At 49.2% G+C, this 27,999-nt stretch overlaps 2 protein-coding genes across 4 annotated transcripts in view; both read right to left on the bottom strand.

Moving 5' to 3' along the window:
* WSB2 (WD repeat and SOCS box containing 2) lies at positions 1-22,327 on the bottom strand (the record flags this gene model as incomplete). 3 transcript variants are annotated; one of them, XM_081113988.1, is made up of 9 exons in its annotated part: positions 1-1,110; positions 1,701-1,808; positions 1,917-2,027; positions 2,745-2,917; positions 4,006-4,106; positions 6,814-6,945; positions 7,110-7,354; positions 15,606-15,774; positions 22,235-22,327. In XM_081113988.1, the coding sequence occupies 9 exons, from the start codon at positions 22,245-22,247 to the stop codon at positions 948-950; spliced, it is 1,215 nt and encodes a 404-aa protein (XP_080970114.1). In that variant the 3' UTR covers positions 1-947. The 3 variants fall into 3 exon arrangements, with proteins under 3 accessions (XP_080970114.1, XP_080970115.1, XP_080970113.1); XM_081113989.1 differs by lacking the exon at positions 22,235-22,327 and adding an exon at positions 15,860-15,983; XM_081113987.1 differs by lacking the exon at positions 22,235-22,327 and having other exon boundaries at positions 15,606-15,793.
* A 2,271-nt stretch (positions 22,328-24,598) lies between these two features.
* Positions 24,599-27,999, bottom strand: part of VSIG10 (V-set and immunoglobulin domain containing 10) — a gene marked incomplete at its 5' end in the record, with an annotated part of 29,419 nt that continues 26,018 nt past the window's right edge. The window contains one exon of the mRNA XM_081114242.1: positions 24,599-27,392. Within this exon, the coding sequence (XP_080970368.1) occupies positions 27,337-27,392 (56 nt within the window). The 3' untranslated portion in view covers positions 24,599-27,336. The remainder of the gene's footprint in view (positions 27,393-27,999) is intronic.

Below are 27,999 nucleotides of genomic sequence, written 5' to 3'. Positions count from 1 at the left end.
TACTTTTAAGGAGCTATATTTGTGTAGGGGTAGAGCTGAAACTGGCTCACACGTCCAATGAGGAGAAGCAGCAGTCAGACCTCGTACATGAGAGTATCAGCTGAAGTGATGACAACACAATGCTTTACACAATTAAGGAGACATCTTCACAACTGTTCAACTTAAGTACTATGGTTTTTAGATATCAAGAAAAACACAGTTGTACCTTAACATCTGTTGAGAAAATACAAATAAATATGCTAATGAGAGGCAAACAACCAACAACTCAGCCATCTGAACAGTCATGCAGTTTAGGAGTAAATCCTTGTGTCACCTGGCATATAAGTTTGTCATCTGCACATGCACACCATTGTTTAAAAAAGAAAAAGCCAATTATAGTGTATTAGTCAGGAGCACAGCCTGCGCCACCTGTAGTTTAGCTAATACCAGAGCCTGCTCCGTGGAAACTGTCCCGCTGCTCAGAGAGAAGCTAAAGGAAGGAGAGACTTGCCAACACCAACTCCGACAACAGGAGAGGAGCTGAAACAAGGCCGCTGCTGCCGGAGCTGAAACGGCCGGGACCAGGCAGGAGCCACACTTCCCAGCAGAGGGAGCTGAAACCCCTCAGCGCTACAGAGGCTCGCGAGGCCTGTAACTCTTCTTACCGAAACCTCATTATCTGCACTTTGAACCAAAACTACTAGAATTCAAAACTGTTGCTTCTAAGTGGACTGAAGATTGAAGATAAGGCGCTGTGGCCACGGAGGTGGAGTCCCCTCTATGACTGACGTGTCGGGAGAAGATCCATGACGAGTCCACTGGAATCTGGTTTTGCTACATTCTGTGCCCAATTCCAAAGAGAAACTATGTCCATCCAAGACCAGCTGTTTGGCCCATTATCCCAGCGACTCCTTCGCCAGGGAGCTGTATCTGCTACAGAGAAAACACACGAGATCGTGTAGCGCTGCTTACAAAGTCCTGTACGTGAGGAACTCTTTCATTTTCTTGGGGATTGGCAGTGCCAGCACTTGGTAGGTGGTGAGGAAACTTCGGAGGGCTTTCCGGCATAAGTGCTTCAGTGATGACAGGACCCGGGGAGCTGTCCAGAACTGGACGTGACCATCCCTTGTCCTGAAACAAAACGGAAACCAATGCATTAAGACAGACCTTGGAAACACCTGTTTCCATTGTGACGGATACTGATGTCTCTACTCCGACTTGCACTAGCAGGAGGCTCGGGAGAGTGAAATGTAACCCTGGCTGCTGAAATGGATGTAAAAGCTGTGGTGCTGAATAATTAAGGCTGCTAAGAGGATTGTAAGACTCCAGACACCTCTGACACCAAGGCCAGCACAGCCCTTTCTAAACCACACTGAGGCCACAGGAGGAAGGACGCCACCTCCTGAGTTATAGACGGTCCCTGAAAGGTGGTCTCTGCAGGAAGGGTTTCCATAGAAGCTCTGCATCATCTTAATGGATGCGTCCTCGCAGGCTCGCTCCATGAGCTGTCATGAATTGTAACTCTTCAATTACACTTGGATTAAATATTAAGAATAAATGACAACCTATAGTGGCGGAATAGGATATTAGAGCTTTATGTAATCTTGCATTTTCTTAAAGCCTTCCTTGCAGGCAGGAAAACTAAATGCTTTCTTTCCTTAAAAAGCTCCATGGCACACGCAGCAGAAATGGCTGCCCATCTGTTCAGCTCAGATACTTACCCTGTGGCAATAACTCCACCGTGTGGGAAAAATGTGCAGCAAAGACCATTGGTCATGGGAGCAAATGCAATTGGAGTTTTCAGTTCCAGAGCCCAGATCCTGAGGAGTCTGGATGAGAAGGAAAAGCAAGTTTGCACATTAGCAAACCTGGGGCCAGACGCCACAGTGACGTGCGAGCACCTGCTCCGTGGCCACATACAGAGAGCCTCTTGTTACCTGTCATCCGCCACAGTGGCGAGGTACAAGCCTTCTGGAGAGAAGCACACAGATCTCAGGGAGCTAATGTGGACATCGCTGTCATCCATGGGGGGTTCGAGCTGGGCGTGGCTGAGGAGAAACAGGACAGTAAGGAGTGATGGCCACCCCTCACCCTTCACCTTCACCCCCAGGCAGGAGGCCAAACTACCTGGCTATGAAAAGGCTCAGGACGCATCTTGTACCCCATATGGAAACCCTTGGGACTTGCGGACTAGAAAAGACTGGAGAAAAGTGCATTTACTAAGGCTCCCAGTGTCTTACAGAGGGGGCCGAAGGCTGCTAACACTCCCTGTGCTAGTTTCCTTATGCAAAGTAGGTCAGCCCTCACTTGAATGCCACGGTACAAACTGAAAGTCTTTTTTAGGCTCAGATACATGATAATTATAGGACTACCTATTATTCGCTTCATAAAACGAGATAAAGGAGAAAAATAGACCAAATTTGTGCAAACATGAAAATTCATTATGGAAATAGCAGTTTCGATAAAAGGATCGTTCTGAACTTGTTACTACAGTTATTAGTAAATGGAAAAAAAGAGTCACTTTGAGGTTTCTTAATGCTGAATCCAAAGAAGTAAAGTCTCACTTAGCAGGAAGGTTGAAGGCACTTGGGTCTAATTTGAGAACTTAATTGACAAGAAAGCACTACTGTACACCAGCCTCAGAATAAGCACTGAACCCAGGGTGCCCCTCCCTCCCCGACTCTAAAAGGGACATGTCTCATCCAACACAGGTTTCTCATCAGTCACCCCACAAGGAAGCCGTAAGCAGGGATGCGGGTCCTTACTGGAGTGACCTCAGCCTCTCGCCAGTGTAAGGGTCCCACATGATCACGTTGGTGTCGTAAGAAGCCGTGACAAGCAAGGCAGAGTCGGGGGAGAAGTCACAAGAGACAACACTGCTCTGGTGGCCCTCTAGCTTCCGGATTAATGTGTAGGACCGCATGCTCCAGAGGAAGACCTGTGGAAAGCGACAGGGGCCTGGTTAGGGGCGGAAACATACTATTTAGAATGTGAGCAGTGCCCACTTCAGGCCCCACGGCCAGAGGAAGCCACATCCCACCCTTTTTTCTACAGCTCTTCCAAAGTGTATCATAGGCTTAAATAAAGTAACAGTCCGCATTCTCGCGGTGCCTACCCAATGGACATGCTCAAGGAGGAGCAAACAGGGCCAACCTCAGGAAGACTGCCAGCTAACATGGGTCAGTAGAAGCTTCCGAGTTCTGCTTCTGAGCGCTGTTTGCAAACACGCAGTATGTGTGGATGAAGACCTAAGCCACATGCTAGCTTGTCCCTTCATTTAATACCATAAAAGGGGTCAGGGTGAACTCCAGGGCTACCAACACCCGAATCTGCCGTGCCATTTTACACCCGTGTGCTTCAGAACCATGGAACTCTGCCCCACCCTGCACCTCGGACACAGCTCATCACCTTCAACATTCCTGAGAGTCTTACAAATAGGCTTTTATTTTCTTTCCTTTAAGAAAACTCTCACTTTCACATAGTTCCAAACCTCCAATGAATGATTAACCACCTGGGCTGCACCAAACAGTGCATTCTTAACTTTCCCAAGTCAGCCACAGCACACAGCTCCACACAAAACTGTTCCCAAAGTATTCTTGGGTTTCTAATACTTCTTTAAAAATAACAGACAGGATGTCAGGGCAAAGTTCAATAAGTAGCTGTACATTTTATGATCTGAAATGAAAAGCCTAATTAGGTAGCTATAAACTAGATGGTTCAAAGGAAATCTGGATCCATACATGGGTTGCAACTTTTGAAATCGTAGACTCTCTACGGGGAAAAGAAATTTAAAAAGCACCCCTTTCCCATTTGTCAAGACAAACAGGCCTCCAATGAAGGTAGCGATCTACGTAAACTTAACCTCCTCTTTTGGATCATGTCAAAGTGCAAATCAAAAGGGAGGGATGCAGGAGGCAGGGTTTGAGACGCTTGGCTTACCCTCTCACACACAAGGTGGCTACAACACCTCCAGGGCTTGCCGAACCAACACAACAGAGGAAATAACACCTGATGTGTGAGACTTACCGACTTCTCTCCAGCTGCAGAGCAAAGCATGCTGCAGTCCGGGGAGATGGAGCAGCAGTAAACCCACTGCAGATGGCCCGACAACACCTGAATCTGTTTACCTGGCAGACAAAGGGGCAGACAGTGAGCGGTCTCAAGCCACGAAGCAGGAAGACTGAGGGTAGTGATGGGCCACCCACCCAGTTCTCTAGCAACTGAGTGCCACCGCCCACTTTTTAATGCAGAGAAAGCAATATGACAAAACCTGCCATTTAAATACCTGAAATCTATTAATATGATATTCTAACACCCAAGGGAAATCACTGCCCACTGTTTCACCAAATTCCACAGGATCATCAGGATAAACGGTGTAGACAGATCAGGTTCAATAGATCCCTTTGATAGCAAAGAACATTCTTCTCCAGTCCCCCAACCACCTCCATTATACTTAGAAGCATCCTTCCGAATTTGAGCGCGTGTATCTTCACTTCTCTCTGTAATGGTTTCCCCCTCACCACAAGGTTCCCCCCCTTCCCCCAGGTGTCTGGATGAGAAATGGTGCAGTTACTAGGGCCACGTGTTCTGGAGTCAGGCGAACTTGGGCTTGAACTCTGGCTCCACTGTCCACTTAGCACACAATCCTGAATCGCTCACCAACCTCTCCAAGTTTCAGTTTTTGAAAAAAACAAAATGCCCATCCATAGGGAAATGAGTGAATAGAGAGTGTAACAGGTGGATCCACCCTGTTAATCCATATTAAATTAAGAATCTAGATTTCCCATGGAGTATCTTTAATGAAAAAAACAAGATTCAGGAAAAAAATATGAAGACTATGATTCCATTCTTGTGAAACATAATGACTCCAAAACCCATAAATGTAAGAGTATGATTGTCCAAATAGGGTCATACAAGTGTAAGCAAAATATGGAAAGAAATATGGAAGACTCTTAGCATGGGCTACACAAGATTACAGGGGATTATGGAGGAATTCAACCGAAGGGAGAATCAGAAAGATGGCAAGGCTGGCGTGGGCGGGAATCAAGCTAAAATAAAAGGGAAAAAACTTTAAAAATATTTTTGTTTTGTTAATCCTCACCTGAGGATATTTTTTCTATTGCTTTTCAGAGAGAGTGGAAGGGAAAGATGGGGGGAGAGAGAAACATTGATGTGAGAGAGTCACATGGACTGGTTGCCTCTCACATGCGCCCCGACCTCCAATTGGGGGCAGAGAGCAAACCCACACCCAAGTATGTGACCATGATCAGGAATCAAACCTAAGACCCTCCAGTACTTGGACTGACGCTCTAACCACTGAAAAGCCCCAACCAGGGCAGGAAAAAAATAAAACAAAATTATATATATATATATATATATATATATATATATATATATACACACATATATATATATACATATATATATATAATAAAAAAACATATATGCTATTTTATTCTTTAAAATATATATTTTTTATTTTAAGAATATATATGGTCATTTATAAATTTATGGGTATGTGTGGATAAATATAAATTTTTAAGAGTCAGTCATGGTTTCTCCAGCTATCAAAGAAGAACAGTACACCTGCCCTGAGGTCGTCGTGAGTGTTGAATAAATTAAGGCATGTCAGGTAGGGCAGGGCCCAATACCTGGGAACACTGCCTTATTCCCCTCCTCTTTGAAAAGCCCTAATAATTGGTCTAGTGATTCTGCCCACTCTGTCACCTGCAGCTTCCCAACCACCAAGTGATTTTCAAAGCCACTTCCAGAACCTGCCTTCCACGGCGGCACTGCCTCTGAATAAGCCTCCGTCAGAGGCCTCGCTTGGATGGTATGACTACGAGCCCCACCGTCACGGGAGGAACTGGACAGAGGCCTCTTAGTGACGAGGGGCCTCAGGTGAGGAAACTACATGCACCTCCTCCTCAGCTGTTTGGACAAATTACTGGACTTGTTTCTAAGAGGGAAACAGACAGGGCCCCTCTCTCGGTTTAGAGAACAGCCATGGCTCAGGCAAGAGTGCGGTACCTTTGCATCATCAGGGATGAGTATGTCTCTTCATGAACTGCCCGCATCACCATTTCCTCTTCCCACCTCCCTCCAGCCTCCGAGTGCCCACCCAGGTGGGAGAGGAATGACCTGTTAACAAATTCCCCTTCCCTGTGTCACCTTCCAGTTCGAGGATCAACACCAGAGACGTGTGGAATTCTTCACTGGGCTGCTCCTCTATAATTCTGTACAAGGCAGAATTGCATAAAAGCCGACCCCCTCGAGCCTGAGAGAATTCTTCTAGACCTCGACTCTACTTCACAAAGAAAGTACTTCTAACAGGAAGTGCCCGGGAGGAGGACTTCCTCTAGATCAGCGGTTCTCACTGGTGAGACTGCCCTCCGTGTGGACACTGGCAGTGTCTGCACACACTGGCTGTCAGACTGCAGGGGGTGCTGGCACCTGCAGGGTAGAGCCCAGAACCAAGAGTTATGCAGCCCTAAATGTCAGCGGTGCCACGTGGGAAAGGTATTCTCCATCACCGCATTTTCAATAAAGGGGAGATCAACAGTGGCAAAAACTGGTTCTATTGGTTTAAAAAAATCTCAGTTTTTTCCTTACAGTGTATAAATATGTATTCAATCAACAGACAGATCTACAGAATTAAAATCTTCAAGGGATGAGGGGGAGTGATTAAGAAAAAATTGTCAGAAAAGGCTCCTAAAGAAACAAGAATAGAAAAAAAGATGGAGAAACACTACTCTGGGTAAAAATGACACAGGTAAAGCAGGGAAAGGAGCAAACAGTATTTTAGGAGTCCCCGGGAGTTCATCACCTCCATACCATGCTTATTCAGGTCCCAGATGCGCAGAGTCTTGTCCCGAGACGCAGAGACCAAAATCAAACTGCCGCTGGGTGTGAAGCTCAGATCTCTCACAACATCTTGGTGGCCGGAAAGATTCAAAAGCAGGAGCCCTAGGGGGGCAGCAGGAGCACTCAGTCAGTGGGAGAGATGGCACCTGGTCTGCCCGTCACAGCTGCACCCCTCAGCTGACTGGGGGGCTGGGGCCCCTCAAGCCCCCGATGAGGACATGCACGTGAGCCTCCAGGACCATAAGGTCCAGCCAGAAACAACCTACCTGTCTGCACCTCCCAGATCTTGATCTGACCATCGTTGAGCCCCGTAGCGAGGATCAGGCAGGAGGCGTCTGGCCCTGGGGGATGGTGGCGTGCCCAGAGCTTCCTGCTGGGTGGGGAAGGCCACGGGCTGAAGGCCAAACCCCACACAATCTGCCCACAGTCCAGAGTCTTCTCCTTCGGGCTGCCTCGCCCTTTTGTATCATTTTTGCTGCTTCGGCTTTTGGCTTCAAACCCTTTGGGGATGCTGGGAGGTAGAGAGTTCTTAATGAGTACGAAACGTCACCAAGTGAACCCCCTTTTCATGCTGGGTATCTAAGACTTGAAAGTCCTGGCAACAAGCTGGGCTTCGGTGAATTCTGGTGTGACTTTTCTTTTTCGAATTCGTGTAACAGAGGCTTCCCTGGCCTTGGCTCATCCCCTCTGGGACAGCCCTGCGACGGGGGCCTGCCTGTGGGAGCAAGTCCTCTGGGGGTGTGGGAAAGGAGAGGCGCTCAGCGTTTCCCACGGGGAAGCAAGCACGCGGCAGGTCTGCAGCTAGGACCGAACTGAGCACCTCGCTAGCCGTCCGCAGCTCTCCTGCCTGAGGAGCCTCCCATCTCTAGCTTAGAAAACTCCCAAGCAGCAGGGAACATACCCTTTTCCTGCCCACACTCGGCTTGGTACACACTGATTTCTGCCTTCGCTCGCTATGTTCCAACCAATTCATAAGGCTCTTTCATTTACTTCCAACCAGCAGGATAGTCCAGAGAGAAAGAACTCACAGAACCACTCAGGGGTGCACTGAGCAACTGGACCCTCTTCCTTTAACTTTCTACTTTAACACTCGGTCCCTAACTACTGGGCCCTCCACCACTCGCCTGGCAGCCAGTATCTCAAAGGCATGAGCAGTTAGACAGCCGGCGGCTCAGCCAGAACACCTGACGTTTCCTGCCGGCGATGCACTTGATCAGTGCGAGCATGAGGTCTTACTTTCCTACGTGACCCTGACCACACCCTGGGGTATATCAAACTAGGGGAAATGGAGATGACAAAGCTGGAACTGAGTTCCATGAGAAATCCTAGATCACAAATATGTAGCGAGACCTTTTTAGGTACTACATTTGTCCCCAAAAGGAAGGAAATCACATGTTTGTCAGTTGTGTGGTTGAAATAGACTAAAAACATTTAACCAAGCTCACCTATAAAGCTAGGAGGGATGGAAGCACTGTAGCCTCCTTTGCCTCTCAAGCTCTATTATCTAAATCAGAGGTCGGCAAGCTCTGCCTAGGCCAGCAGCCGATTTTATAAATAAAGTTTTAGTGGACTACCACCACGCTCAGGTGCTCACCTGTTTTCTATGGGTGTTGGATGCTGCAACATCCTAGCTGAGTGCCGCTGACAGACATACGGCCTACAAAACCGAAACTATTTACTATCTGGGCCTTTACAGAAAAAAATTACTGACCCCTGGTCTAAATGGCCCAATATAGTCTGAGATTTTGTTATTCTGACAAAACATGTGGAGGTGATAATGAGTATCTTTTAGATTGGGCCTGCCCAACCCACACATGGCCCCACACACATCGCAGACCTGCCTGGCCCTGGCGCAGGAGCCTGAGTTTGCCATCCAGGGAAAAAGCAGTAAAAGGCAGGCTATGGAAAAACTTCACAGGACGGCGTGACCCTCCAAAGTTATATTTGTTTTATTTTTTATAAAATCCTAATTTCTGTATTTGAATTAAGGGATACTTTTACAGCTACTTTATTCCAAAGAAATTAAAGCACATTAATATGTTAAATCATTTTAATATCATACGTTTAATTTCTCTAAAAAGATACTAAAATCTCCACCTTAGGGGTAGAATTGACTTTCCTGTGGTCCCCAAATCAGGGGCAGATCTGGAACCAGAACATAAGTAAGTCTTGGGTATCCTAGCTTACTGCTCAACAGATCCCCTGGACTTCTGAGTTTGTCAATGAATCAAGGGATGAGCTACATGGGAGGTGGGGAGGTGCAGCTTGAAAAGGGGTAACTAGGGGCAAGGTAGGTTCATTGGGAGAACTTAACTTCACTGAAATTAAAGTTTTTAAAAAAGTTTATTTCTAAAAGTATTACAACTATTTGGTTAGTATCAATTACTTGCTCCATATCAAAAGCACACATGACATTTTAAAATGTGTAACAATCCTGGGCCTGCCCAGCGTGGTTCAGTGGTTGAGCTTGACCTAAGAACCAGGAAATCAAGGTTCAATTCCCATCAGAGCACATGCCCAGGTTGTGGGCTCAATCCCCAGTAGGGGGCATGCAGGAGGCAGCCTATCAATGATTCTCTCTCATCATTGATGTTCCTATATCTCTCTCCCCCTTCTCCCTTCCTCTCCGAAATCAGTAAAATATTTTTTAAAAAGGTGTAACAATCCTAAGAAGATCATAAATGCCCCAGACTCCCCCTTTTTTAAAGGACTTAAAAATTATTTTGAATTATAAAAATAACAGAAATGTGGGGAAAATTTGGAAGTGAGGCTATTAATAGTTAAGATGGGAAGACTATATTTACCTATAATACTGTATATATTTAAGTACAAAAATCACTTTTAGGAAAAAAAACCATATATTTCATTTTATGCTTTTTAAAAAATCTTCATCTGAGGATATGTTTACTGATTTTAGAGAAAGGAACTGAGAGAGAGAGAGAGAAACATCGATTGGTTGCACCCAACTAGGGACCAAACCTGCAATCTAGGTATGTGCCCTGACCAGGAACCACCCACAATTTTTTTGGTGTACAGAACGACGTTCCAGCCAACTGAGCCACCTGGCCAGGGCCATTTTATGCTTTTAAAAACTTTTTCAGACTATAGATTTATATCAGACTTAATTCTGGATGTGCAGTTTAGTCCCCTGTACTTAGAGTGGATCAATAAATAATGAATGGCCCTATCCAGTCTGGCTCAATGGATAGAGCCTGCGGACTGAAGGGTCCCGGGTTCAATTCTGATCAAGGGCACATGCCTGGTTTGTGGGCTCCATCCCCAGTAGAGGGCATGCAGGAGGCAGCCGATCAATGATTCTCTCTCATTATTGACGTTTCAATCTCTGTTTCCCTCTCCCTTTCTCTCTCTGAAATCAATAAAAAATATACTTAAAAAACAGCAACAATAAATGACCTTGGCAATATTTAACTGACTATAGAAGGAACCGAAAATCACGACTAAAAAAAAAACAACACAACACACACACACACACACACACACACACACACACACACGGAAAACTACAAGACATTGAAAAAAGAGATAGAGGAAGATATACGCAAGTGGAAGAATATACCATGTTCATGGATTGGTAGAACATCATTAAAATGTCCATATTGCCCTAACCAGTTTGGCTCAGTGGACAGAGCGTCGCCTGCGGACTCAAGGGTCCCGGGTTCAATTCCGGTCAAGGGCATGTACCTTGGTTGCGGGCACATCCCCAGTGGGGGGTGTGCAGGAGGCAGCTGATCAATGTTTCTCTCTCATCGATGTTTCTAACTCTCTATCCCTCTCCCTTCCTCTCTGTAAAAAAATCAATAAAATATAAAAAAAAAGAAAGATTAAAAAAAATGTCCATATTACCCAAGACAATTTACAGATTCAAGGCAATCCCTATTAAAATACCAAGAGCATATTTCACAGAAGCTAGAACAAATTCCAAAAATTTATATGCAATCTAAAAAGACCCCGAATAGCTGCAGCAATCTTAAGAAAGAAAAACAAAGTTGGAGGAATCACAATACCAGATTTCAAGTTATACTACAAAGCCACCTAACTCAAAACAGCCTGGTACTGGCATAAGAACAGATATATAGACCAATGGAACAGAACAGAGAACCCAGCAATTGACCCAAGTCATTATACTCAATTAATATTTGACAAAGGAGTCAAGATAGTCTCCTCAATAAATGGTGTTGGGAAAATTGGACAGATATATGCAAAAAAATGAAATTAGACCACCAACTTACACCATACACCAAAATAAACTTAAAATGGATAAAAAACTTAAATGTAAGACATGAAGCCATAAAAATCCTAGAAGAAACCATTGGCAGCCAAATCTCAGACATCTCTTGTAGCAATATGTTTACAGATATATCTCCTAGGACAATGGAAATTAAGGAGAAAATAAACAAATGGGACATCCAAATAAAGAGCCTCTGCACAACAAAAGAAACCATCAATAAAATAACAAGAGTGCCCACCCCATGGGAGAACATATCTGGGTTAACCTCCAAAATCCACAGGGAACTCATACAACTTTACAAAAGGAAAATAAACAATCCAATTAAAAAATGGGCAAAGGACCTAAATAGACACTTCTCCAAAATGGATATACAGAAGGCCAAGAGACATGAAAAAGTGCTCAAAGTCACTGACCATCTGAGAGATGCAAATCAAAATGACAATGAGGTACCACCTTATACCTGTTAAAATGGCTACCATCAACAAATAAACAAATGGCAAGTGCTGGTGAGGATGGGGAGAAAAGGGAACACTTGTGCACTGCTGGTGGGAATGCAGACTGGTGCAGCCACTGTGGAGAACAGTATGGAGTTTCCTAAGCAAATTAAAAATGGAACTCCCATTTGACCCAGTGATCCCACTTCTAGGAATATATCCCAAGAAACCAGAAACACCCACCAGAATGGATATATGCACCCCTATGTTCATAGCAGCACAATTTACAGTAGCTAAGATCTGGAAACAGCCCAAGTGCTCATCAGCAGATGAGTGAACTAAAAAACGGTGGTACATCTACACAATGGAATACTATGCAGCTGTAAAAAAGAAAGAACTCATCATTTGCAACAGCATGGATGGAGAAAGATAAGTGTCACATGATCTCACTCATATGTGGAATCTAATGAACAACATAAACTGATGAACACAAATAGAGCCAGAAACATAAAAACATCGAACAGGCTCAAACCTCAGAGGGAAGGCAGGGGAGGGTGGAGGGAGAAAGAGATAAATCAATGAACTCATATGTGTATATGCATAACCCATAGACACAGACAATAGGGTGGTAAAGGCTTGGGGGAGAGGAGGGTAGAAGAGGGCAATGGGGGGGGAAAAGGACAAAAGTAATACTTTCAACAATAAAGATTTATTTAAAAATACACACAATTTTTGACAGCTGCTAAAATATATAAAAACTAGGGACCCAGTGCACGAATTCATGCACCTTAAAAGGAACTGTGGGCTGCGAGGCTGCGGTGGGCACAGGGGCGGGTCTTGACCCATCCTCTGTGCCCCCGCCCGGCCCCTCCTGCCGCGGCCCCCACTCCCCTGTCTGCTGGCAGGCCTGCTACCACCACCGCTGCTCCTACACACTGAGGGCGCCAGCCTGGCTCACGCCCACTGATGGCATGGAGCCATTGGGGCCAATGCCAGCAGCCGGTGCGAGCAGGGCCGGCACAAGCAGGGCTGGCACTGTCAGTGGGTGCGAGCAGCGGCTACTGTCCTGATCACCCCTCAGGAGCAGGGGGAGATGGAGAAGCCCTGAGGGGCGATCAGGGCTGGCAGCCACCACTTGCACCCACTGACGGCGTGGAATGATCGGGACCTGCATCGGGCGCCAGCAGTGGGTGAGAGCAGGGCCGTTGCTGGCAGCGGGTGTGAGCAGGCGGGCACCAGCAGCAGGTGCAAGCACCAGGCGGACCGCGGTGTGGGGGAGCAAAGAATTTTCAGTAACCACCAAAGGCTTGCCCCAATGACAGTGATTGGCGCCCCGCCTTGGTCTGGTGCCCCCGCTCACCTGCTCCACCATCCCGCCATGGCTGATGTCTGCCATGTTCCCCACTCTGCCACCTGCTGCCGACACCTGCCATGTTCTGAGTGTGCCCCCTGGTGGTCAGCGCACATCATACCGACCGGTTGGTTGGTCCGCCGTTCGGTCTATTTGCATATTAGGGTATATATATATATATATATATATACCATAATGTCCTTAACCACTGTCTCATCACCCAATATGTAACTGTTTCTGATTTTTAACTATATAATTAATTTCATGATGAAAATCAGTGCATATAAATAGATGAGCCTGTTTCTGAGATTCCTAAATCACTGAAAGGACATTTTTAAGGTCTTTGATGCCTATTGTCAAACAGACTTCCTTCCAGAAAGTGCACAAATTTACCCCTCAACCCCAACAGTGTACAGAGTACCCATCTCAGCAAACTCTCATCAGCTTTACCTATTATCAAGGCAACACATTTCAGACTAAACTTCTAAAAAACTTAAATCTAATATACAACTTCTAAAAAATGCCTAAAGCAAAACAAATGAAAGCCTCAAGGGCACAGGCTGTGTGTTTGGTTAATTTAGGATTCTCGCCCCTGGCTCAGTTTTAGGCAAAGAAGATTTGCAACAAATGTTGGCTGAAAACATAAATGCAGACAGAGTTACCATGGGACAAATGAAAAATGCAAATGCTGGGCCACTGACTGGGGGCTCAGAGCTTTCAGACGCTGGACCTGTCCAGCCCAAATAAAGAAAAATATCAGAAACTAAACGTGGTAGATAATGAAAAGACAACACCCTATTTTAAAATGGGCCAAGGATCTGAGCAGACAATTCTCCAAAGCAGATATACGAAGGGCCAATAAGCACATGGAAAGGTGCTCAACATCAGTGCCCATCAAGGAAATGCAAATCAGAACCACAGTAAGAGGCCACTTCATACCAGCCAGGTCGGCTGTAAGCACATGGAAAGGTGCTCAACATCAGTGCCCATCAAGGAAATGCAAATCAGAACCACAGTAAGAGGCCACTTCATACCAGCCAGGTCGGCTGGGCTACAATCACTAAGACGGACAATAGCAAGTGTTGGGAGGATGTGAACATTTCTTAAACTCACACATTGCTGGTGGGATTGTAAAACAGTAGAGCCACTTTGAAAAAGTCTGATAGTTCCTCAAACGGTTAAACACAGAAAACATATGAAATCATATTCAGACAGGCCAGTAAGCCAGGACAAATGGAATAGGGAAACTGAGGCAGTTAGCTGAACAAACTCGCAAAGCAATTTACAGTAGATACAGGAGGTCGCCTTCCTAGAAATAACATCTAGGCCTCAGCTGTATTCCAGCTTCCAGACCAAGAAAAGCAGCAAAACCAGGTGGGCGACACCAGGACCAGTCACGATGACTGACAACTCTCAGCCCTAACACTGACCAATCAGTAAAGACCAGGAAGCTGGATGGGCACACCTAGAAGACTGATGAATATTCTGCGGAGACCCTCCCCTGAGACCTTCCCGCCTTTGAGATAAAGCCTCAAGACAAAGGACCCAGGGCGTGCTCTGGGTCTAGGGCAGTGGTCGCCAACCGGTGGTCCCCAGACCACTGGTGGTCCGTGAGGTCCGAAGGGGCTGGCAACCGCTGGTTTAAGGAAACCTTTGGAGCAGTGGGCCAACCGGTGGTCCGTGAGGTCCGAAAAGTTGGCAACCGCTGGTCCAGGGAGCAGCCCCTGCCATTCCCTTCCCCTTCTCGCCCCCCCCCCCCCCAGCATGCATCTCCTACACCCCAAAGGACCAAGACTTGCGCCTGGGGAGCAATGGGCAGCGGCAGCTCAGTCGTCAAAGGCTAGTCCCCTGAACCTGTTCCCCAGGCGCCCTTCTCGCTGACTTCCCAGAGAGCTCAGGAGCCAGCCTCGGCTCTCCTGCTGCTTCTGCAATGCCGGGTCCTGTCTTGTTTTGCGACCCCAGCTTTAATAAATGTTCCCTCATAGTCATCCGGGCTCGTGTTGTGAAATTTTTCCTGCACCAAGAACCACCAAGGGCCAGGTCTCCTTTCTGGTAACAACATGTCCACATAAAGACTTGTACACAAATGTTCATAGCAGCATTCTTTGTAACAGTCAAAGGTGAAAACAAGCCAAATGTCCACCGATTGATAAATGTATAAACAAAATGTGGTTGTCTCCATACACTGGAATATTTGGCAATGAAAGGAAATAAAGTACTGATACATGCATCAACATAAATAACTGAAAACATTAAGTGAATGAAGCCAGTCAAAAAAGTCTACATATTATCTGATTGATATGAAATGTTCAGAATAGGCAATCTATTATAACGACAGGAAGTAGATTAGTGGCTATTCAGGGCTGGCGAGTAGAGGGGTTTGGAGGGTGCTGGCTTAGGGATGTAGGTTTCTTTTATTAGTAATGAAAATGTTCTAAGATTAGTCATGGTGATACACTTTAAATGGGCAAATTGTATGGCGGGTAAATTATATCTCAATGAATCTGTTTTTAAAAACTTGGGGCTAACGTAATCTTGATGGAATTAATTTTCCCACGTCCTGCACATGGGGCTCTGTGAGTCCGGTGACGGATTCCTGAACTGTCCCGCTGTTTCCCTCTCCTGTTCTCGGGCAGCAAGACCCAAGAGCAGGTAGTAGTTTGAATAAGCGCTCTCGTTCCTCGGCGCGTGAGGACTCCCTCGTGCCTTGGGAGGCCAGAGTACTTACAACTGCTCCTCCAGCGGCCAGGGGATCAGCTTGACAATGCAGTGTCCTTGCGACCAAGCAAACCAGGAGCCATCTGGGGAGAAGGCGACACTCCAGGTTTCACAGCTCGACTTCCAATCGAACTGGTGGGGGCGCCCGGGCTTGAGTTCGGCCAGCAGCAGCGGTTCCTCTGGGACAGGAGACAGCATGCTTCAAACCAGCACTCACTTCCCTCCTCGCCGCCCTGACTCAGACCCGGAAAGCCACGGTCTCGCCATGGCACGGGTGGGATTCTGGGAGGGAACTGCCACTTAAGTGACCTGGGGCAGTAACAGTAGCCAAAGGCCACATTCCACCGCGGTTACTCAGCTCTGGCACTCCCCTCTGCTGGTTACCCATGACTCAGTAACCTTTGGAAGGGTACACCCAGTGACCAGAGGCCTCATTTTCCTATGAATGCCTGAAGAGGAAGAAAGGAAAGGACCAGATCAGGACGAGCCCAGGCAAGGCTGTTAGATGGTGCAGATTAGGAGGCTTTCAAATGTATTTAAATTCTCCTCAAAAGAGCCCGCTCCTGGGAGAAAAGAGTTATCTGAAACTCACGCCCCCCTCCGCGCCTCCCCCCATCATCAAATGTTCAGCACTTGCCCTGCTTCCTCTTGCTTAGACCAGAGTCCTGCCCGGAGTACCTCATGTCACAGCTGGGCTCCTTTTCTGCTTTGGAGAATCCCACCTAGATCAGCAACTGGGAAGCATACCCTGATCTCACACTATCAGAGTAGAAATACTTATTCCTCTGCTTATTTCATTCTCTCCTGTAATAGCCAATTTCCCTCTGCGCCTCCCCCGCCTGCAGAATGTAAGCATCTTTGTTAAGAAACAGCAAGACGATTTAATCTTTGGGTCTGTCGGGCCTAGGACAGCACCTTGTGAGGAGTTAAGTGCTGGGAAGGTGCTTCTCCAGCGACAGGAAGGGCAGGCCCTGGTTTCATTTCCTCCCCCACTGGAAGGTCTCCATGGCCGGTGAAGCTCGTAAGTTAAAGGCCCTCGGAATTGATTTTCTGACCACAATGATGTGTAATGGTGACACATACTAATATAATAACTGGCTTCCCTCCTGCATGAGGTCACTTCCTGGTGTGTATGTTCCACTTTAACAGTTCCGAGACTTTGGCCCTTTTATAGCCGTTACCAGATAGGAACTAACTTAAGCACCCCATAGTTCGCATCTCCTAGGACACATCTTGATGTCTTCTCACATTCTGACCTCCATGATCTCAGGATGTCTCACAAGTGATGATGTTTCATGGTTACACAGGCAGTATTTTTTTTTCTCAGTGATACATAGGCCAATATGATCCATATCTTGGATTCAATGAAACAGATGGTAAAGATGCACATATAAGTGCATATAATTATATCAAGCCTTTGGTGGCTTTGCCACTTAAGGAAGTTTCCTTTATATTCATTCCCTGAGGTTCTATATGCAAATCTAGGTTTTAAAATATTAAGTCTACACTGGTGTTTGTACAGGCCCCGGTAATTCCTCCTAGAAATAGGTGTTTGTGCACGTGATCCTTTCATTTATATCATTATTTTTCTGTAGAAGCATATTCCTCTGGATGCGAATGTTTACATGACAAGAATATTTTACTGTATATTTTAAATCCAGAACAGATCTCTTAAAGTTATGTAGTAATCCTGCAACAGCTCCTTCCAGATATTTCCATATGGTGACACAGCCCTAATCTGTTAATGCCTTCTACATGTAGCCCAGTGGTTCTCAACAGGGGATAATTTTGCCCCCTGGGCACACGTGGCAATGTCTGGAGACACTTTTGTTGTCATAACTGGGGGTGGTACTACTGCTATGTAAGGGGTGGAGGCCGTGGGTACTGCTAAGCATCCTACAATCCAGAGGTCAGCCCCCACATGAAGCATTTTCTGGCCCAAAATGTCAGTAGTGCCGAGGCTGAGACCCCGTATGTACACAATACTAAATGACACAGACAATGACAAATTTCATGACTCCATCCGGACTATATTTACACATGGTTCACTTCCTCCCCATGCACACTAGCCATCCTCTGGGACACCACGGAGGCTCTACATAATATGAAAAGGGGTCATCCTTGACTTTTCTCTTTTCTTCACCTCCCAATCCAAATCCATTAGCACAGTGGTTCTCAACCTTCTGGCCCTTTAAATACAGCTCCTCATGTTGTGACCCCAACCATAAAATTATTTTCGTTACTACTTCATAACTGTCATTTTGCTAGTGTTATGAATCATAATGTAAATATCTGATATGCAGGATGGTCTTAGGCGACCCTTTTAAAGAGTCGTTCGACCTCCAAAGGGGTTGCGACCCACAGGTTGAGAACCGCTGCTTAGCAAGTGCTATCAAATCTTTTTCCAAGAGACTTGGCAAACCTGACTTCCCTTCATCTCCATGGCTACTATTCTAATCTATGCAACATCATCCTCCCTCTCTCAGCAGCCTTCCAACTGCTCTCCTAGCTCCTGCTCTGGCCCCTACCATCCATTCTCACCTTCCAAAGTAATCTGCTTCAATCACTCTTAGACTAAAATACAAACTCCTCATCCTGCCCTCAGAGTCCTGCAGAAACTGGCCCCTGCCTTGTCTCCCACCTGGGCTTCTATTTCTCTTCTTGCTCCTGGCTCTAGCAGACTAACTAGCCTTCTCTCACCCTTCACTGTGCTCCATTAGTTCCAACCCCAGGACCTTTGCACCAGCTATTCTCATCCCCAGGAATGTCTCTGGGGCTGGTGCCTTCTCTTCATTCAGGTCTCAGCTTAAATGGTAGCTCCTCAGAGAGCCCTTCTCTGACCCCCAAGTCAATCTCTTTCACAACTTCAACTTCTCACTTTTCTTTCTTTTTAAAAAAAAATTTATTTTATTAATTTTTTACAGAGAGGAAGGGAGAGGGATAGACAGAAACATCAATGAGAGAGAAACATTGATCAGCTGCCTCCTGCACACTCCCTACTGGGGATGTGCCCGCAACCAAGGTACATGCCCTTGACCGGAATCGAACCTGGGACCCTTGAGTCCGCAGGCTGATGCTCTATCCACTGAGCCAAACTGGTTAGGGCTCACTTTTCTTTTTTTAGAAACATCAATGATGAGAGAGAATCATTGATTGTCTGCCTCTTGCACACCCGCTACTGGGGGTCGAGCCCACAACCCGGGCATGTGCCCTTGACCGGAATCGAACCTGGGGCCCTTGTCCACAGGCCGATGCTCTATCCACTGAGCCAAACTGGCTAAGGCTTCTCACTTTTCTTTACAGCACAATCACTAATTTGATTATTAACTATCTTCCCCAACTAGGACATCAACTCCACGGGAGCAAGGACCTTGTATGTTTACCCCCAGTTCCTAGCAGAGTTCCTGGCAGAGAACAGGCAGTCAGTAAATATTTGTTGAATAAATATACATGATATACCCTCCTTATATATAAATAAAATGAAGCCCCTTAAACTATTATGATGCCTGTGCCAAACATTTCACATGAAATGCTTCTAAACATGAGCTATTCCCAGATTTCACACTCTATTTCTGTGATTTGGGGATTTAATCTCTTGCTATTTCAGGCTCAGGAATCCAGGAGCTAAAAGAAGAACCCAGTGACTCCTGTCTCTTCTTCATTTCTAGAACGAAGGAAATTCTGAAGGGAGAGTCTGGGCCCCAACTAAAATTGGCTGCTGGGAAAGCAAGCCGCAATTAGTGCAGAGCTTACAAAAGCAGAGCCATGGGGATCCAGCTTCATCTGGGACTGCACCTGCCATGGCCCTTCTTGGTGAAAGAGATCAGGGTTTTCTAATTAAACACTGGGATGTGTGTGGACACACAGGCTGAATGGAAAGATATTCATGATGGGCCCTGTCTGTGAAAGGAGATTCGCCTTAACATGGAGGTGGAAGCTATGACTCCAGGCAGCAGAAAGCAAGGTGATTGGTCCTGCCTCAGGATCAGTACATTATCAGCGTTTCTCAACCTGTGGGTTGCCACCCCTTTGGCGGTCAAACAACCCTTTCACAGGGGTCGCCTAAGACCATCCTGCATATCAGATATTTACATTACGATTCATAACAGTAGCAACATTACAGTTATGAAGTAGCAACGAAAATAATTTTATGGTTGGGTCACAGCATGAGGAACTGTATTTAAAGGGCCAGAAGGTTGAGAACCACTGCATTCGATGGTCCATCGGCCTGGGAAACGCTGCCTGGCGGGCCTCAGATCTTTGCCTGGCTGTCTCATCTCACCCTTCAGGGCTGGTGCTGATGTCGCCTTCGCAGAAGCCTTGCTGGCTTCACAATCTAAAGTGGCCCAGTTAGGCTGGCTGGTGTGGCTCAGTGGTTGAGTGTCGACCTATGGACCAAGGAGGTCTTGGTTCAATTCCCTGTAAGGGCACATGCCCGAGGTGCGGGCTCGATCCCCAGTATGGGGTGCGCAGGAGGCAGCTGATCAATGATTCTCATCATTGATGTTTCTCTCTCTCTCTCTCTCTCTCTCTCTCTCTCCCTCTCTCCCTCTCCCTCTTTCCCTTCCTCTCCAAAATCAATAAAAATATATTTTAAAAAATAAACAAATAAATGAAGTGGCCCAGTCACTTTCCTCTCACTCCATTAAATTTTCTTTATAAGTATCACTCATCTATCTTTTCTTGATGGCACTTGTCATTTTTATGTATTTATTGTCCATCTCTTCCCCATCCCCAGCCCAAACTTATCTGTTCATGGCTATTGGGCTGTGCTGTCCAATACAGTAACCACTAGCCACACGTGGCTACTGACCAATGAAAATGTGGTGAGTCCAAATTAAGATTATGTATATAATATACATCTCATCTTGCAGACTTAATACCAAAAAAAGGCCTAAAATATATTAGTAACCATGAGTACATATCAAAATGATGTTTTCGACATGTTGGACTGACAAAGATATAGTTTTAAAATTAATTTCACCTGTTTCACTTTTCTTATGCAGCTACCGGAACATTTTAAATTACGTATGTGGCTCACGTTTCATTTCTACTGGCCAGTGCTAGCACACAGCAGGTACTCCACAAATACTTGTTGAATGAAAAAACGAACTCCAACCACTGCTCTGAAGACACCCACTCTTGTCCATTGTAACCCCATGACCATAGGCTTGATTCAGTTTAAAAGAATGTAAAACGCTCAGGCTATTTTTTTTTTTCTTTTCACAGTAGCTTGGCAGCTCTCAACAGCTCTGCCCACACCCCGAAACACAGTGGTCCATCACTAGGAAAAAACCCTGACCTGGAAACAGACTCGTGCTAAAAAGAGAAGCTCGCTACAGATCGCTTTCAGATTTAACGATTAAGGGGTCAATGAAAATGACAGCGGAAGCTATAAAAAGACTCACAGACTCACGGGCGAACAGTCGGGGCCATTTAGAGAGAGTCCTGTGCGGAACAGGCACTGAAAAGAAAGCCCGTATCTAGATGGGAAGGCCCGGAGGTGCCTCTACACCTTCCACTGCACGCCTGGCTCCAGCAAACAAAGAACTGTCACTTCCCGAATTAAAAAGTTACCCCCCCCCCCCCGCCGGGAACAGCCTGGGACTTCAACCTCCCACCCGCAGCCCTGCCCCGCGGGACAGGCCGGGGACCGGCGTCCGCAATCCAGGGGGAGGAAGCTGGACTCGCCGGGAGGGGCGCACAGGGAGCTTCTGGAACACGTGCGGGCCCCAGGCCTTGACCCCGGCTTAGCATGGCTGCTCTGGGAGCTGCCGTCAGCAGGGGGTTCACGAGAGAGTGAGGTCTCCCACCATAAACCGCCCGCACACACACCCCGCTTCTACACGGGTGGGTTTTCGGGGCAAGGTGTTTGGGAGGACAAGGGGCACGTCCTGAGGTTTTGCCTTTGCACAAGGGCACCCTCCTCCCCACGGAGGTGACAGCTCGCGGGCGGCTCGGGGGCGGCCACTACACCCCGAGTCCACACTGGCCTCGGTGACAGCCGCCGGCAAGGGCCCCCCGAAACTCAACCCGCCGCACACACGCAGGGGCCCGCACCCCGGCCCCGCCCCGCCCTGCCCTGCGAATCCCTCTGCACTGGGAAAGGCTGGGGATATAAATGTTACATATGTGTTTTATGTGTTACATATATTTATGTACATTTACTTTTGTTTTTTAAATAAGGGCCCCAGATCCCATTTTCACGAGGAGGCAAGTTTGGGAAGCGCCCACGGAGGCAGGAATTTTTCTATCCGTTTTGTGAAGGTAAAACTGACACTTGGGGGTCCGGGGGGCCCCCGACCGCACCGTTCGTCAGGAACAGCGCGACTCCCCCCGACCTGCGCGTGCGGCACCGGGCACCCGGCAGCTACCCCCTCGGGCATCACCCCGCGTCCCACCCGGGACCCCTACTCCCCGGGCTGGGGGTTCGCGCCGCGCGAGGCCCGTCCTCCGGTCCTGCCGGCGGCGGGGGACGCGGCGGCGGCGCTGACAGCGAAAGTGAAACAAAGCTGGGCGCCGCCGCCCCCCGCGCCCCGCGCCCCCGCAGCCCGCGCACGGCCCCGGCGGCGCCCCCGCCTCCCCTCCGGGCCGCGCCCGCCCCCGCCCCGAGCCCGGCGCCCCAGGGGCCCCACTCACCTCCGGCCTCCATGGAGGACGCGCGGCCGAGGCAGGCGGCGCCTCAGCCCCCCGGGCCGCCGGCCCTCATGCCGCCGCCCCCGCCCCGGCCCCCGCTCCCGCCCCGGCCCCGCCGAGCCCGCCGCCGCCCGGAGAGCCCATCAGCTGCTTCCCGTCACGTGGCGCCGGGCGGGAGGGCGGCGCCGGCGCTGGGGGCGGGGCCTGCGGGGCCGGGGCGGGGTCTGTGGGGCGGGGCCGGAGCTGGGGGCGGGGCCTGTGGGGCCGGGGCGGGGTCTGCGGGACCGGGGCGGGGTCTGCGGGGCGGGGCCGGAGCTGGGGGCGGGGTCTGCAAGGGGTGGGCGCGGGGCGCGGGTGGGACAAATGGGGGGGCTGAGGGGAACGCGGGGGCGGGGCCGGCGCGGGGGGCGGGGCGCGGGCGGGACAAATGGGGGCGCTGAGGGGAACGCGGGGGAAGAATCAGGCGCGGGGAGAACGGAGGGCAGTGGCGCTGCAGGAGTAGGGGGTGGAGGGGAGCGAAGGAATCGGGGGGCGGGAGTGGGGCTGAGGGAAACGGGAGGAGGCTCAGGTGACCACCAACCGGTGACAATGAGGGGGAGCGGAACATGGGGGGAGGCTGAAGCCGACGGGGAAGGGACGGAGTCGAGGGGAGCCGGGTGGGGAGACCGAGCGCGAGGCCTGGGCAATAATGCGGGGAGCGGGGGGTGGGTAAGAAGACCTGGGTTAAAAAAGTGGGGTGCGGCAGGGAGCAGGATGAGCGAGGGGACACTGAGGAGAAAACTCGGGGAGCTGGGGCTGGGGAAACCGGGGGAGGGGGGGAGTAGGAAGGAAACTGATTAGAAAAGGACCCCAGCCACCGGGGACCAGGAATTGGGGAGACCGAAGCGCGGCCTGAGGAGAGAAGGGGGGGCCGGCGGGGGGACCCCACGGGAGAAGGGGCTGCCCTGAGGCTGGAGAAGCCGAGGAGCCCGCAGAGGCGGGGGGAGCCCAGGGGGAGGGGCGGCCACTGCGGCTGGGGGCGCGGGGTCGGAGGAGGGGTGAGCCGGGCGGAGGAGGGGTGAGCTGGGCGGAGGAGGGGTGAGCCGGGCGGTTTTTTTAAAATAAAATGGGAACCAGCCGAAACCGGTGTGGCTCAGTGGATAGAGCGTCGGCCTGCGGACTGAAAGGTTCCAGGTTCGATTCCGGTCAAGGGCATGTACCTGGGTTGCGGGCACATCCCCAGTAGGAGATGTGCAGGAGGCAGCTGATCGATGTCTCTCTCTCATCGATGTTTCTAACTCTCTATCCCTCTCCCTTCTTCTCTGTAAAAAATCAATAAAATATATTTTTAAAAAAAGAAGGGAACCAGACCACCCGGTGAACTTGTCTGCATAACCGGGGACCGTGGGTGGTGAGGGGGGGCGAGGGGGGGGAAGAGCGGGGAAAGGGGTTGCGGGCTGGGAGAGGCCAATGGGGAAGAGGGCCTGTGTGATCCTTTCAATAAAGACTAAAAGTAAACAAATAAATACAATGTCTAAAAAATGGGAACCAGGAAAAGAGCCCCGTGGCGAACGGAGGGACCGAGGTTAACGTGGGCGGTGCGGAGGGGGCCGCTGGCCTGAGAAAACCCGGACGGACATGCGGGGGGCACGACGGAGAAGCTGCGGGGGCGTGGGGGGCACCCCGGGATGCGCCCTGGCCCCCACAAGGGAGAACAGGCACAGCCCATGGGGCTCAGAAGAGGGGCTTGGCGTAGTAGACACTCATCCACGTCCACAGGGAGGCACGGGTGGGAACAGACTCTCGTGGGAGGCGGCTACGGTAGGAAACCTGGGTTGGGTAGGAAGGAAGTGCGTTTGGAATGGGGCCGCTTTGCTCAGGAGCCAGGGAGCTTGCAGTGAAGTGAAGAAGGGGGGTGTGGGGTGACCTAAGAGGAAAGGCCTAGGACAGGGTAAGGGAAAGGAGCTGGACAACCTCCAGTGGGAGGTGGGTGAGCCATCGGGGACTGCAGCCAGCGGAGCCCAGGACAAGCTCCAAAGCCACCAACAGCCAGCGGACCGACGAACCGGAAGGCCCATAGGAATTGTGTTGTCGGGGGTCCCTCGGTTCTGTGCTCTCCACGGGGACGTCCAGCCCTTTAGAAAACCTACAGCCTGAGCAAAAAGGGGCACGTGCAGGGCGGAGAGGATGGAAGAGCACATTTCTCAGGGAGATTTTAGAAGGTGAGGGTGTCTCGGTAGGTTGAGAGGGTGGGTAGTCCCTACAAGCCACGGAAAAGAATAAAATGGCCACAGGACAATATTGTCACCTGCAGCGGGAAAGCTAGTGAAACACTGGGGGAGGTAAACCCATCTCCCCAAATCTTTCAGTTTACAAACAAGTCTCAATCAAGTGCACTGAAGCTTTTATTTAAAAATAACTTTATTCCATAATCTTTAAAAAAAATCCATTATAATCTCAGAATGAATTTCTCCCAACCCACCTCCCCGCATCAAATATTAAAATGTAAATAATGCAGAAGATCTGCTTATTTTTCTTTGCAGCAGATCCCGGCCAGCCCCATGGTGAGAAGTACCAGTTGGCACTTATTGCATCCTCATAACTGTTACCCAGCAAGGAGGCTTTCCCAGGTGTCAGTGCCTGGGCTGTGGAAAATTCCCATCATGTGCTTTCCTGCTGCAGGAATAGGGCCTGGATGTGCTTGTGAGAACTGGAGCTAATATCAAAGCCACAACATTGCAGGAGCCGGTTCCCCAATGTCCACCAGGTTCTGAGAAAAAGAAGTGTCAGTTGTGATAGCCCTGAAATGCTTATCTTCCTGGTTCTGATAAGATCTGGTGTCTGAGTTTACAACACATGCAGATAAGAATGCACGTACAGGGTGATGTGACCACACGGACTCTGCCACACAGAGTCTGTAACCATTGTCAACAGGCTTGACGATGGGCCACTCACTTCTAGTGACCTGCTCAATTGGGGATGGGTCATCTTAACAGAAAAAAAAAAAAAAAAAGCCCAAATTCTTTAAAAATCCTTAAAACTTGACAATCCCCCAGGACCTGGGTTCTTAACTGACCCAGCCATGTGAATGTGCACACAGGGCTCAGCTAGAAGTGAGCAGTCACAGCTCAGTTAGCCAAGGGTTTCTAGTGTTTGGCACCAAGATCTCGAAGCTCACATTTGCTAGTGGAAAAACTCTGCCTCGCAGATTTGCTACCTACCAGGTACGTGTGCAAGAGAAGAGGAACTTGCAGAAATACCTCAGTGATCTTGAAAATCACCCCGTGCTCCCAGCTAGGGAATTTTTCCTGCAGTTGCTTTCCTTTTTAAAAAGTATTGTTGCCTCTGCATAGTAGACACTTAGAGTCAGAAATGGGATTCATCGAAGATTCTGAAGAGTCTGGCTCCGTGTTCAGTAACTGCAGAAGCAACCTGTCTGGTATCCTGCTCTGTAAATGACACCGACTTGGACTGGGTAGGGTGGTGACATACACGAGGTACCACCAGCAAAGGACCCAGCCCAACGCGACTGCAGAGGTCACGGCTCTTCCTGAGGGGGGCACATGTGCAGCCAGCTCCTGGGCTCCCGTGTTCTGAGCTCGGGAAGGGGCTCCCTTCTAGGGACTTGCTTAGTTTAGTCCCTTCAGGAAAATAGACCAACCCCCAGCACACCTGCAGGTAACCGGTGTCTCATTTTACCAGTCCCAGTCCGTTACTGCAGAAGGGAAGTTCTCCTTTAAGCTCTAGGTCTTGCCCATCAGAGCAGAATGTGCAACATTAAAGAATGCAAATTCAAGTCAGATTTTCACACTTAGCACACACCCTTTGCACCTTTATAAGGCCCCTGACATTGAAAAGAGATTTGAGTGAAATCGGGGGACGGGGGGAGGCGGGGGATATCTCTAACTATACAGGTTCTACTGAAGGCATCAGCAGCTCAAACCCATCATACGATAGTTTCATTAGAAACTTAGCAACGTTGGTCAGTGTATCTTCATAACATCGTTAAAGAGAAGACGGAAACAAGCTCTCCATCCCCGGCCGGATGGGCTGGTCTGCCCAAGGAGTACCTCCCACCAAGAACTCCCTCTCAAAGCACTTCTCCTGCCTTCTCGCACGTCCCAGGGGAAAGGCCGAAAGCTAACAGCGTCATGTCAGAGGCTCTTGTATAAACACGAAGCTTTGCAAAATGTGAGGTTCTAATGAAAGGCACTTTCTCATAGGGGCCCTAACTCTTTTGAAAATAATTCTATTTCCGGGGAAGCAAACATCGTCAGGAGAGCTCTGAGAAGGCCCTCGCCCGGAACCACCCCACAAAGAAGCATGGCGGGTCCAGGCAGGAGCTCGCAACTTACAATCATGTTTTCCTTCCACCAGGGAAGGCAAGGGAGAAGAGAACAAACATCTCTTGAGCACCTCTTAGGCACGTTCACATCCCCGAGTCCTCACATACCCCTGTCAGATAGGTGTGATTCCACCCATTTTATAGATGAGGACATTGAGGCCCAGGGGAGAGGGAAAGCACCCTGCCCAAGCCCATGAAACAAGTGCCCAGACTCAATCCTGGGTGTTTCCAACTCCAAAAGCCTGGCCCACACTGCCTCCCTCTGACCAGCATCAGTCGCCGACACCTCCTCACCTTTTCCAGTGAGCTGACCTTGACCTGGGTCCTTGGCTCAGCTGGGCAGTCATCAAGGAAGTGTCCCTGTCTCCCCTCGCCATGCCCTTGTGTGCTGAGGGAAGCTGGTTACAGACTTCACGGGTGGCAAAGGGCACTGCGGCCAAGGGCCTCCTCCCACTCCTGCTCCCCCCAAATCAGTCGACCTGGATAAAGCCAGAAGTCACAGCGGAAAGGGCACCTCACATGCCAAAGGCAGCTTCCCCCCAACACACTGCCTCTTCCCAACGCTTTTTAGCATCATTAGGAAAAGTTACAGCAAATCAAACCAGCTTTTTAAAAAAATGGACGGAAAGACGTGTGTGTGTGTGTGTGTGTGTGTTTGTGTGCGCGCGCCCCCTTTAAGCCCTTGGGCAGGGGTGCAAGTCAAGTCAAAGCAAAAGGAAAAGCTCATCTTCCATGAGGCTCCCCCGCGCTTCAGGCAGGTCACGCAGGACAGCTCTCTTCTTCACACTGGCCTGTCTTCCTCGGGGACCAGCTCACTCTGCTGCTCACTGCTGTCGTCTGCAGGGAAAAGGACACCAGGTTCGGGGTGATCTCAACAGAGGTGACCTGCTCCCATCAGCCTTCCCTCATCTTGATCTCAGGTCCTTTCCTGTGAGCCTCGGGACCGGATGTCCTGCAGGAGCCGGTGAGGCGGGCTGTGTGTTCCCTTTCCACCTGTCCTTCCCGCTCAACAGCCTCTAGACGTGCTGGACACTGTCCATCCTTCCTCCCCGTGGCTCACGGACCCCCCTCACCTGGGACGCCCCCTCTCCTTCCAGCTCATTCAAACTGGACTATCCTGAGCCTTGCCTCAGAGCCCACTTCTCCCATTAAGCTCCTCCCGACCCAGGAGCCCTCCAAGCTCTCGCCTCTCTCCTGAGGTCCTGTGATTGGTCAGCAAGTCGTTCATCGGGCAGTCAGCCCAATTCCTCCTTGCGGCAGCGCCCCTCTGCTCCCCCAGAGTGTTGGGTAAGTCTTGCCTATTTTCATGGTCCCCACGTTTTAATCTGTTCGCTCTGAACTGGCCTCACAAAGCTCCCTGCCTGCAGAGAGCAGTGCCTTTCTCTTCTATCCTCCTATAGCGCCAATGCCATGCCTCTCCCAGAGCAGGCCGCCGGGAGACGTT

Source organism: Myotis nattereri (genome assembly GCF_964212035.1).
Source record: "Myotis nattereri genome assembly, chromosome: 19".
NCBI classification, from domain to species: Eukaryota; Metazoa; Chordata; class Mammalia; order Chiroptera; family Vespertilionidae; genus Myotis; species Myotis nattereri.
This window is presented reverse-complemented; position numbering and strand designations above follow the sequence as displayed.